Here is a 12,612-nt window from a genome sequence, read left to right as displayed (position 1 = left end):
TCCTTGATGCTAGAGATTGCATAGCCCCTCTTCTTCTTTTCAAGCTTATATTTCATTTTCATGGCCTCTGCGAGGGCCAAATCACTGCCTTTTCCTTCCGATATGGTAGCGAGGTCCTTTTCTTTATAGGGGAGCCAAGAAATGCGATGAATTAAGTCTTCCGTGATGGGTATATGCTCCTCCAGCCATAGATACCCATCATGCACCAGGCAATGTAGCTGCCTGATGATGAAAATGGTTATTGGGGGACGGTGGAAATGTCACACCCAAAGTATGTTCAGCAACCGAGCCTTTTCCACACCACGCAACTACTTCCACAACTCAAATGTTGTTACTACCCCTGTGGTGTACTGCTTCATAAGGCTCTCAGTCTTAAGGTGAGGGAACTTCTCGTGGTCAGCGAGGTCACAATATTGAAATTTCATAGTCGGCACGTAGCCCAGTTCTGTGCCTTCAAACATAATGCCATCTGGGAGGAGCGGGGTCTAGAGCAAACTCTTCGTCTCGTCCAGGTCTTTGGGTACTTTGGCCTTCCCTTTCCACAGAGGGACGTAGGTGGGTAGTCTTATTTCCAAGTGCCCATGTTGAGTATCCCCCTCCATGCCTTTGTCCTCTTCCTCTGTGATGATAAGGGGCTAAAAATATTCTTCTTCCTCATATGTTTCTATTGTGACAACTTTCCCCTTCTCTTCCATTGATAGCTTGCTACGTAGTGGGTTCCTTGGGGACACACTTATGGGAGCCACTGCTTGCTTATCCTTCTTGGGTCTTAGTGTACGTGGTGATTTGGGGATTTATGCCGCAACCCCAGCACCTTCTAGAACATCCTCCATAGTTAGGGCCTGCGCGGCCTCACCGACAGTTACCTCTTCTATTCCCAGACCATCCTTAGTTGTTGTGATCATATCTAGGCTGCATTCTGTCACTCGCGAATTCAGGGGCTCAATCAACGCTCGGCTCATAATGCTCAGGGCTCTACTCAATCGCTCAATTCTCAAATGACCAAGTGTTTTTTTCTGGGCAACCCTTTATGTTTTATAGTGCCTTTGAATTCGAATTTGACCATTCCCCCCAATTTCGGTCCATTAATGCTTTCTTGGCAGGAAATTTTCCCAAATCTTACCCATAAATAGAATCTTAAATGCCTACTGCCTGGTCCATTTGGCCTCAAGTCAAGCATCCCATCGTGAATAGTGACTTCAACGACCACTTTCTGACCAACACGCACAGCAGCGTAGCCCCCCGTGTGCAGTCGCAGACCTTGTGACTGTCTACTTCTGTGCGCATCACCCATATCGTGCAGCTCCCAGGCATAATAGTTTATAGTCCCGCACCCCCTTCCAACTACCTGGAGCGCTAAGACTATCCTTCCCTTGGCTAGTCAGGTGGTCACACTAGCCATGTGGGGCTCCACCCTATCCTCCATCACGATTCTCGGAGAATCCCCACCTTCTATTGTTGTGGTCGGCATCGCGCACTTCACCACTTACAATGTGCTACCCTATTCACTATGTTCAACGATATGCGGTCGAATCCCAGGCATCGGACTAACCAATTCAAGGCGATAGTTCTCAAACTTGTTAGTATTCGCACGTACCTTGCCTTACCATCGTAGGTTTTTCGATGAGAAATGATTCCTTTATCTCATCCTCCAACTTCTTGACCTCTGCATCGATCAAAGTGATCTTCTTCCTTAATCATACCCTTTCTTTTTCAAGTTTGCAGAGTCTAAAGTTTCCCCATCAAATTTCTTCCTCAAGTCCCATGCATTCTGTTTCTTATGACTATGTGATCCCTCCTTTTCGGGCTTCGCGAACCATTGTATCTATTGGTGCTACTATGCGCAGACTAGGCTTTGCATGCTTCATAGGGATTACAACGTCTTCTTCATACTTTAGCGTCAGAAGTGCCCGTGTAGTCAGGGTTTTGCACATGGTCCTATAATCCCAGAGAACCGTTGGTACGCGCAGGTCCCAGTCAGTTCGTCTCACATGGTGGACCGTACTCAGTACTTCACATACTTTCTCAACGGCTTCGACATGGATAATCTTTAGCGTGCTTGGTCTTATCATACTTTGTTGTTCGCACCCGTTTCTTGCCAGCTCCCGCTTGTTGTTCTTGTTTCCTATCACGAGGACAATGTGCGTTTGTGCAGGTTGCGTACCATACACTTGTACCCATCTGGAGAGGTGGATGCATAGGCTGTTTTGGCCACCATACCTGGATTTCATCTACCTCTGTTACTTTCTAAACCACATGGGCATCATCCTTCTACATTCATGACAGTCCTCAAAACTTCTTTGATGCGTACCCCATCATTTTGCGACCGTAGCACGTAGTACCCATTTCAGAGCGTCAAAACGTTGTTGTTCTGGTAATTCTTTTTCAAATTTGTTCAGGAAAACATCCACCTTGCTCAACCCATCATACATAGGCAGATCTGTTGCTTCTACTACTACACAACGTAGTGACCTTATCATCATGTTACAATTGAGCATGGTTACCTCGTGTAACTTGTTCTGCCACCATTCTATCTCCTCATTCGTATCTAAGGTGCAGGAGCTTTCGTGCTCCCACGAAATCAGACCATCCGTTGTTGCATTCACCCAATCCTTCTCCTCAGTGGTTATCTTGTAGATATAGTCTAGATTATCATTGCTATTGTAGTCATGCACCAGTTCTATGTAGCATGATCCTTGCGCAGGGTCTAAAGGTACCACTACGCGCAATGATTCAAAAATCATCTAGCACTTCTTTAGATTTATCACTCCATTCATGTTAGTGGCCCAATCTATTCCCAATAGCATGAGGTAGGGATTGCGGTCATCAATAATCCCTATCACTTTGAAATCTGCAAGCGCGCTTGCACCATCGATATTTATCGTTATTCCTTGCAATCTTCCCATTGGTAGGATCTTTTGCTGGTTCTCCATTTGCAATTGAATAGAAGACCTTTGCAACACTGGTCTTCCCATGCACTCCCATGTATACTTTGGCAAGACGTTCGTGTCTGATCCTATATCCAAAATCACTTGATCCATTTCATATTCCCTAATTTGCGTAGTTAATCTCATCTCCATTCCTATTCGTGTTGTGTGGTTTTTGAGCTTCCAGACTACATGTGTTTCTCCGGGTCTAGCACATCTAGTGATGAGTTCTTGTAGTCCCTTCACCGCTTTTCTGTTGCGTAGTAGCTTCATGCATGTCTCTAGAAAGGTAGTGAGCTTTGTTGGGTCCATCTTAGGTTCTGCTTTGTCTTTACTAGCTGAAGTGGAGGCCTTCGTGAAGCTCTTATTAGCTTCCATGAATGTCTCCTTCGCTTGCTCCAAATCAAACTCCGGTTCCTTTGTTGGACCCTTGCGAACCCAGACACTCTCTCCTGGATGCTTGCCCTTGTCATCTCCTATCGTGATACCACGTCGGAGCACGATGTTTACATTTGGGTCCTCCTCCTACAACTCATACCTCATCATTTGCAGGTTCTATGTCAGGGGAGGTTGGAGTGTTCCTTTATCGCGCAACCTCGGTATCAATGTGGGGTAGTCCTCCATCTCATGATCAAACTGGGTACAATATAAACATGATTCTCTTGTCAGATTTGTACAATCACAGACATAATGCCCTAGCCCTCCACAATTGTAACATATCATCTATCCGTGACCCCTTCTTGGTCCCATTCCACCTCAACCGCATCTGCGCCCCTAAAATCCAGTGCGCACCATCCCTGCATTTTGATCAAGGGTTCACATTTCGATATGAAGTCTATCGGTAGGATTTTGATCCATGATCAATTCATAACTTCTACAGGTACAATCATCATGGCCTACTCACCTATAGAAAATACAAAACAACTGTTGGGGCATCTGTGTATACTTCTGTAATAAATGGTAGTTATCTGTAGTATGCTTTCCTCCTATCTAACAAATCATGCACCATAATGCAGGCGCCACACTCAGTCATGGTTGTGCCTCTGGTCCCAATGGCATAGGCCCCCCTCCCGTAAAGTAGTTCGCAAAGACTGGACAATGGTCTTTGTCATGTACTTGGCCTTTGCAGTTTATGCACCATACCTCCTCACGCGCTTCTAAGAGAGATGTCCTATCTTGTTTCAAGCTATGCATCTCAAGGCACAAGTTTTTCAACCGCATGTGGATCTGTTGGACTCCCAAATTAGGATCTTGTATAGGGGTCTCGTGTAGTCTCATTGCAATCTACAAGGCCTCGGCCTGAGTTGACAACTTCTGTTGTGATAGCGCGTTCCTTAGATGTGGCATTAGCGACGCTACAAACCATGCATGGTGTTGCCCATCCGTCAAGGTCATGTTGGCTTCATGAATCATATGCTTCAATTTCTGATCCAAGTCCTAGGGTGTCTCACCTGGAAGCATCGTGATTTCCTTCAATCTGATAATCGACTGTGTTTCTGATTTTGGCCTACTAAATTCCCTGTCTAGCACCACTTAGATATCCGCGATCCCTGCATTTGGATTGTCATTGGAATGCTTAGTGTACCACGTCAGTGCACGATCCTACAAGGCACTAACCATTGTTTCCTTCTTTGTATTGTCCTTCATGACTCCTTGTGCTTCCCATACAACCTTTACTATGAACCAAAATTGGTCTGGAACTTCATTCCCTACTCCTTTAAACACCGACAACTTTATTGCACTCGCCATATTGAACTGTGGTGGTGGCGGATGTGGTGTGGGTGAAGATGGGTGTGAAGATGGTGAAAATGGTGGTGGTGTAGGTGGGGGTGCTATGCACAGAATTCATTGTCTTATCAGACTGATAGCACTTCTTGGTGAAACTTTGACGAGCTCCTCCTCGCTCTTCCGTGGAGGTGAAATCAATGGACTATTCTCTAATTCTTTGCTACCTTCATTTCTGTAGATCCTCCCACTTCATGTAGATCCAAACATCAATTTATTCGCATAAACCGAGTTTCACATAGTAGCATTTTAATCCAAGTGTTCAAATATTTAACGTACTTACCTCGTAGTCCTTTAAGGAAACGTCATTCCACCTCGCTATAGCTGACTGAAGTATCTACCACGAACTCGATGATAAACCCTCCTATAACCTGATCGAGCCAATGGTCCACAACGGGTGTGATGTTATCTTCCAATGCTTCGAGTGTGTGCACCAACTCTGGAGTCCACACAATAGGCTTGTCGAGACTACACCTTCCATGATTGTTTGCTAGCTTCGTGATCCACTCGTACAACTGAGAGGGGAAGGATGGAAAGAAACTTTCATGTATTTCCATATATAATTAGTTCTCTAACCATTCTTCCTTTGATACTCACAAATTCCTGATTTCTTGCACTGCGAACTCGTGAATTTGCCTATCCAACCACTCTTCAATTTCTTTCGTTGTCCGATTCTAGTGACACATCATCAGACATCTCTTATGCAGATCCTAGTACTAGCAATGGAACCATTCATTGGATTATTGGGGCCTGACCCAGGTTCAAAGTTAGTTTGCCAAACAAATCCGTGTACTACAAGCCCTTTTGGCAATAGTCTAGGGAGCACAGACTGAGGTCTCACATGAAGTAGTATGGCAGGGTGCTAGAACAAGGTTTCTATGCCCTGGAGATGTCTGATGAGTTCAAGTGGTCCGCAGCTCGACCCTGTGCACACTTTCCCGTACCTCGCAGCCTGAGATTCTGCCTTCACATAGCCCTTCTCAAGGGATAAACACTATGCTTCTGCATTGTTACCCAATGCTTTACTGATATTCCAATATTACTTGATTAACTTAGCCTACTTACATGCTTTAAGTTATACTTAAAAATATAAACCATTCATATAGGTGCACGGAGTAAATAAATAGTACATTTGCAATTTATATCAAACATGCATTAACCCAAGAATAGATACACAAATTGGTAACAAAACTTCTCTTTATTAATTTATTTCTCGGTTACAGACTCGACTTTGCCCTGCCCACTCAGCTGCAGGTATCCATGCACTCAACTGCGGATTACTAGGCCTCTATGCACTCAAATGCAGAGCCTTCTACTCTACGACTCAAGACACACTTAGTCACTTAGACCCTTTATTTTCTCTACTCACTTCCTTTTTTTCTGTTACAGCCTTGCTCTATTTATACAATCCCATGGTCTGTGGACCATGGGTAGGCCGACATTACATTACAAGACTAGGGTGGACAACCCTCTGACTCTATCATACATTTTGCGCTCCGCTCCCATAATTTGTGGAGTCTTTACAACAATATCAGGTCAAAAATTGGGCTTTGAGCCCCAAAACATGCCTTGGTCGGATTCCATGCCCAACAACCATGTATATGATCCTTATTAGATGATGAATATAGCTATAGATTTCTTTTGAAATATGTGATGTATATTTAATATCTTTATTACTTACATTGTTAGTATGGGTAGGATTTATGTGTTTTGTGTTCGTTGTGTGTTGGATATTAATATTAGGAATTAGAGAAATATCTTTAAGTGATGGAGAGGCTTTCTATAACCATACCAATTGATATCACACATACAACATTCAAAAATGGTATGCACCATTTCCTCACCTTAATTTTTGTTACATGCAAAGTGATTGGGGTATATATTTAGGAAAATAGTGAATGATCTATGTGTTATTCTATGAAATATTAACAGAATATATATTAGAATCATCACAATACAATAGGGGAATCTTCCTCAGAGCATTTCAAAATCCCTAATCTTGAAACTCCATCAAGATAATTAAGTCAAGAAGAGAGGGGTTTATTATGGAAATTTAATTCCTCCACCCTATAACTAATTTCATTTACCATCCAGGGAAATCAATTGATAAAAAAATTTATTATATTAATGGTAATTTTAAATTCCCTAATAGTTGTTTCCATTTCCCATAATTTTTTATAGCACAAATATTTATAATTTGTGTAGGAATATTAACCTATCTAGCATTTGTCTTATAGATATATTTCCCACTCCTTCCACATCCAATGAAAATATACTCCTTATGAACACCTACATAAGGTATGATCTACGCTAAGGGTCTCCTTGAATTGTTTATTATTTACCATATTACAATTCCATTGATATCTCTTAGTTTGGATTTCCATCATTTCATTCACCCCCATAAATTCCTTCTCCTAACCATGTTATGAAATCACTTCTTGATGTTAATTTCTATCCAAATTTTCAAAGTTCTCTAAGGAATTTGAAAATGGGACTTATCACTTGCTCATTTATTTACGCATTCCTTTTTAAAAGTATGAACAAAATGGGGATTCACTAACCTATTTTTTTCCTAAAATATACCGATATAATATTTATATGATTCCGTTCATGGCATGTCATAGCCCTTGAGAATATTTTTTCCTTGAAGTAAATTTTTATTAGTGATTTCTTTAAAGTGTAGGCATCAATCACCAAATAATGGCACATTGGATTTTTTTTTTCCATGGAGCTTAAAATTGTATTTGATTTAGGAAATAAAACACCTAGAAAATAAGAAACAACTTGTTCACCTAGCTCCCGAAGTATAACATGATCTTGGAGATCCCATCGAGTTTCAAGTGCAATCTCAAGTTGCATTCTAGATAGCAACTTAAAAAAACCTTCCTCTACTTTAGATGTCTTTAATCTCCCTTCAGAAAAATCCACTCAATAGATTGTTGTATTTTAAATAATTGAGGTGTCCAAAATCCTTTAGCACTAGCTAAGGTAAAAAAGCCTTCCCATACCACACATTCTATCAACATGAGTTACAAACTTGTAAATTTCCTCTTCTAGAGAAAATATACACCTACATTCCTACTTGGAAGACCTATAAAAATACCCTTGGGAAACATGACCATGTCTATAAACACTTTATCCACGAAAAAAAATATCCCTTAATCCTCTTTTCCACTTCTATGAGTTTGCCCAAACTATCCTTTATAGCCTTTAGAGTCTTTTCTAACCATACTTCCAATAATAATCTCAATAACTTAACTCGTACTCGTTGAATTAAATATATATTCAATAGTTCTTTTCCACTTCTATGAGTTTGCCCAAACTATCCTTTATAGCCTTTAGAGTCTTTTCTAACCATACTTCCAATAATAATCTCAATAACTTAACTCGTACTCGTTGAATTAAATATATATTCAATAGTGAAGCAATAATTAGTGCCAATGTGTTAGCACTAAAAATAATAAGCCCCATAACTATGTCACACTATTAATCTGGCTCATAAGATGAAAGCTCACAAAACTCGAAGTAAGAGACTATGAATTAGAACACACTCCGGCAATGTTTTAATACATCTTCCCTATCCACTAACTATCGAAACTTTCAAAATTTTCTCGTAAAAAAGGTTCGTTACATAGTAACATCTTTGATTTAAAAAAAATAGCTATTTTAATTTTCCCAAACTCTCACACATTTCTAATATTACTCTACAAATTTTACGACTTACCTCCATTTTCCCTTATTTTCAAGATGTAAACTGGTTGTCCAAGGTATCTCATCTCAAGCGTCTCCTCATCCCCATCGAGTTGACAAATTAACTCTGTAAACGTACCTCCATTTTCGCATATTTTCAAGACGAAAGCTTGTCCAAATATGTCACCGCAAACATCGCTTCATTTCCATCCAATCAACACATTAGAAAACCTTCACTCTCCGGTGAGTTAAGAAGATTAATTTCAAAAAAGCCATTAAGAATTAAGAAACATAAATAATAACTCAAAGTCCAATCTCATCTTCCTTAACATCAAGGTGTCATTCCCTATCATTGAACATTTCGGCTTGTATTCTAATGCTACCACCCCCTCTTGTAAGCGAACTAACTTCACTTGTTTCAACTAATATAAGATCATTACAAATTCAATCTAAGGTATCTGGAATGTTTTCGTTCTCTACAAAAACCATTCTCCCAAATATCACCAAGATGCCATATCCTTATCTCTTTATCTCCTTGCCCCACATCAAGCATACGTCCATATCCAAATATCTACAACCCTTGACGAGTCATTTCATGGTAGTGCGCTGTAACCTTTATATCACAATAAGAACATTTTATGCATAATTTATAAAAAATTGTCATGATACCTATTAGAATAAAAATACATTTAGGAATGTAAATAGTGCGACTGTTACTTATCCCTTGGTAAAATATTTTTGCTTTTCAGTTCTTTTAGCTGTTTGTGTTTTAGTGAGTCAATAAAGCGCTGAATCACGGGATTGGCGCCTTCTGCCTCATAACATACAAAAGCACCTTCAATAAATAAGCACAACAAAAGAATAAATAAAGGGACCCTGAAATTCACAAAACGACAATAAAGCCCCATTCTATTTGCTATCTTTCCGTCCACTCTTAGTCACCAAAGTTGGTATCTGCATTTTCCTATTATGCTCTTTATCAACTTTTCCTAAATAACAGCAGCTGATGCTCTGGCCCTCCATCTCGATAATTGGCTTTAACTTTTTAAGTCACTCCCTCGGTATCTGCTTTACCCTTTAGATTTTTCAGATTCTTTTCGTAGACGTTTTAGTGCGCTCATATATATAAATGAATGAATGCGCAGATGCATAGCTCGCTCCAATTCCTCTACTGTCTCTAGACGAAAAGCTTTTATTCTGCGTGCTATACTCAGAGGGCTAGAAGATCGTTACTGCTACTGATTCAGTGAAATATATTTCAGCTGTAGAGATACAATGTCCAACCTACAACTTGTTCTCGTAACGCAGGCCGTGAAGGTAAGGAATTAATTAGTTAGCGAGTATCATATTTGCTGCTGTTGGTGCATCTGAGTACACTTCAAATGAATGTCGATTAACTTTGAGAAGCAATTTTTTACGTATATTTTTGTCTGAAACGATGTTTGCAGAATATTACCCCGCAACGGGTGGATATGAGAGTACCACTGTATTCTGCTGGCTGCGAGAGAAAGATCCGAAATGCTCTCTCCCATATAAAAGGTATTGCCGTTATTCTATCTGCAGAACTACATTTAAACTATTACTATGTGGGAATGGATTGATACAATGGAATATAGTCTGCTTACAATACTCAAAGGATGCGTTATACCAGACCCCAGAGATGCGTTCTGCGATTGATGTGGTCAGTTATTTTATTCTGAACATATTAAATACCTTTCCCAGTTTAGAATTAGCGTCCTCCTAGCAATCTCTTCAGATATATGCAACAGCTAGCTATTTTATTCTGAACATATTAAATACCTTTCCCAGTTTAGAATTAGCGTCCTCTTAGCAATCTCTTGAGATATATGCAACAGCTAGCAAGTCAAGTCACATATATCAGAAATTTATATTTCAGTGTAGGATCTATACTTCTTGAGACAACTAGAAACTGAATCAGGAATCCAGATTCCCACTAGAAACTGAATCAGGAATCCAGATTCCCATTAAGACGCCTATCCTTTCAGCCTTAGTAAAAGGCCATGCCAAACCATAGTGTACCATGAAATTTGAAACAGGATAAGAAACATAACATAACAGTCAGAGAACAACCTATTATTAACCAGAATGAAATAGAATCTAGTTAACACAATAGGAAATATCTCTGACAACACTATCTAAGCATCCCTTCTGTAGCAGATGAGATTGATTGTATGATCCCCACCACATCAAACACCTAATCTCCAAATTACATTGGAACTAGGGTGCGTTATAACAGTGTAGCAATGAGATGTAGTGTGCTCTTAGCATTAGAAATTCCTTACCCCCCTCTCAAAAGGTCCCCGCTATCAAAGATACCCTCTGCAATTGATGTTGTTGGTTATCTATTCAGCAGCAGATCAAACATCCCATTGTCAGAATAACCTGGAACTAATATCTACTATTAACCTGTCTTATTAAGGATCTTCACCTTGAATCTATGACCGGTCCTCTGGTCCAACATAGGTAATAAATCTCTCCTGATGGAAATTTGTCTGAAAGACACCACAATTATAAAATGTGGCCTGCTTAAATGCTTTAGATAGCTCCTTTAAAAGACATTCTAAAAATCCCTTGTGCATGGTTCATCTGATAAGCACCACGTAGAAAATCCATCCCTCGTTTACCATCCAACCAAGGGCATGTTAGCAACCGTCTTATTGAACAAGTTCACAGCAGTGTCTTGTCTACGCAAAATATCTGGCCAACCCTAATGTACAGATTATATTGTTTTTACCGCTTTCTGTGTTTATATTGTCTTTGGCTATGCAAAAGTGTCTAGCAAACCTAAATGTACAAATTATATTGTTTGAATGCTTTGTTTTACAGGGCTCTACTCAATAGATGCAGACTTGGCAAATCAGAAGGTGACTGTTATTGGAATCGTAGATCGGGAGGAAGTGCTTGCAGCAATCAGAACAAAAAGAAAAGATGCACATTTCTTAAACGAAGAACTCTGCAGAATCGACAAAGTGTCTGATCCTTCACCTCAATATGTCAGGACCAGAACCAGCAACGGTACTTTACCGATCGATGTCTCTAATTTAAGAGCTGCAACTACAAGTGCAGTGAAATCTATCAAACGTTCGATTGTTAAGAAAATCTCTTTCAGGGGCCGCAGTTAAATTTTCGAAACTCACCGTTTGATTTGAGAGTAACGAAATTCTCTATTGGAAGAAACAAAGGGCAAAAATGTAGGCTGCTGCAACGATCACATGGATACTGTATTTCAGTAGATGAAATCACTTTGGAGGATTTGAACAATCTTGATAAGCTCATTAATGTCTTTCCTAGGAAGCTATAGAATTATCTTTACAGGAAGCATCGGGAGCAAGGAATTGATATAACTGACTCTTCCAACTAATTCCTTACATTTGCAAGTTCATGAAATTCCAAACTCCTGGGCTTCCATAAACAAAGCCAAAATGTCTGCATCTCTAATGAAAGGAGTAGATATTGACATTTGTCTGCTGTTGAGAACGGAACAGTTTTCTTCCGGCCCTGAAGCTGTCATCAATAGGCTGGAACACAACTTTTAAGAGGAAGCCAATGTTTTTAGCACTCCAGTGCAACGGAAAGCTAAAATTCCATGCATTGAGGATGGAATATCAACACAATTATGTGTAGAAATTAGACCGATCTCACATGACTTTGATCATCTTTCTTGATTTTACAAAAATCAAGAAGATGGTATTTAATAAGACCTAGGTTACACATAAGAGTGAGGTCGAGAAATTTTGGCAGGAGTTCTGAATTTGCCTGATGAGTTCTGAGTTGGTTGATGAATAGGAAAAAGGAATCTTATGATTTCCTAATGCTTCAATATTAGCCCGATGTTTCCTTAGGGTGGGTAGTTTTTGGGAATTTTGTTACAATAAAAAAACATATGGTATTTTACAAGTATATGTAATCTTTACTGTAGTCATATTTATATAAATATGTAAATAAATTATAATTTTATTATTATTATTAATTTCAATTTTTTTAGAAGTAATTTAATTGTTAATAAAAATAGTGTTATGTACTGAGAAATTTAAGATTCAAATGTTTTTTATATATAACGGCATATTTAAATACTTATGAATTATAGTGGTTATGTTCTTATTAAAGAAATCTAGTCATTGATTTTGATCCAAAAAAAGAAATATTAAACACAAACAAAAATTAATTATAAACAAAAATGATATATAAA

At 39.4% G+C, this 12,612-nt stretch overlaps 1 protein-coding gene across 1 annotated transcript; it reads left to right on the top strand.

The window, feature by feature from the left end:
- The first annotated feature begins 9,564 nt into the window (after positions 1 to 9,564).
- On the top strand, positions 9,565 to 12,298 carry LOC149218849 (heavy metal-associated isoprenylated plant protein 22-like). Its single transcript, XM_089382485.1, has 3 exons — positions 9,565 to 9,719; positions 9,851 to 9,941; positions 11,250 to 12,298. The coding sequence occupies exons 1-3, from the start codon at positions 9,678 to 9,680 to the stop codon at positions 11,543 to 11,545; spliced, it is 429 nt and encodes a 142-aa protein (XP_089238611.1). The 5' UTR covers positions 9,565 to 9,677; the 3' UTR covers positions 11,546 to 12,298.
- Positions 12,299 to 12,612: the final 314 nt, after the last annotated feature.

This window comes from Pinus tabuliformis, chromosome Q (genome assembly GCF_031772625.1).
Source record: "Pinus tabuliformis cultivar Carrire ecotype Pingquan chromosome Q, CPIR1, whole genome shotgun sequence".
In the NCBI taxonomy this organism is placed as follows: Eukaryota; Viridiplantae; Streptophyta; class Pinopsida; order Pinales; family Pinaceae; genus Pinus; species Pinus tabuliformis.
The sequence above is the reverse complement of the archived record's forward strand: the minus strand, read 5'-3'. Positions and strand labels throughout refer to the sequence as shown.

Excerpts from the sequence above, each read along its gene's own strand:
- LOC149218849 (XM_089382485.1), top strand. The coding sequence starts at position 9,678 with ATGTCCAACCTACAACTTGTTCTCGTAACGCAGGCCGTGAAG. Across the intron at positions 9,720-9,850 it reads TCGTAACGCAGGCCGTGAAG|AATATTACCCCGCAACGGGT; the intron begins GTAAGGAATTAA and ends CGATGTTTGCAG. Across the intron at positions 9,942-11,249 it reads TGCTCTCTCCCATATAAAAG|GGCTCTACTCAATAGATGCA; the intron begins GTATTGCCGTTA and ends TTTGTTTTACAG.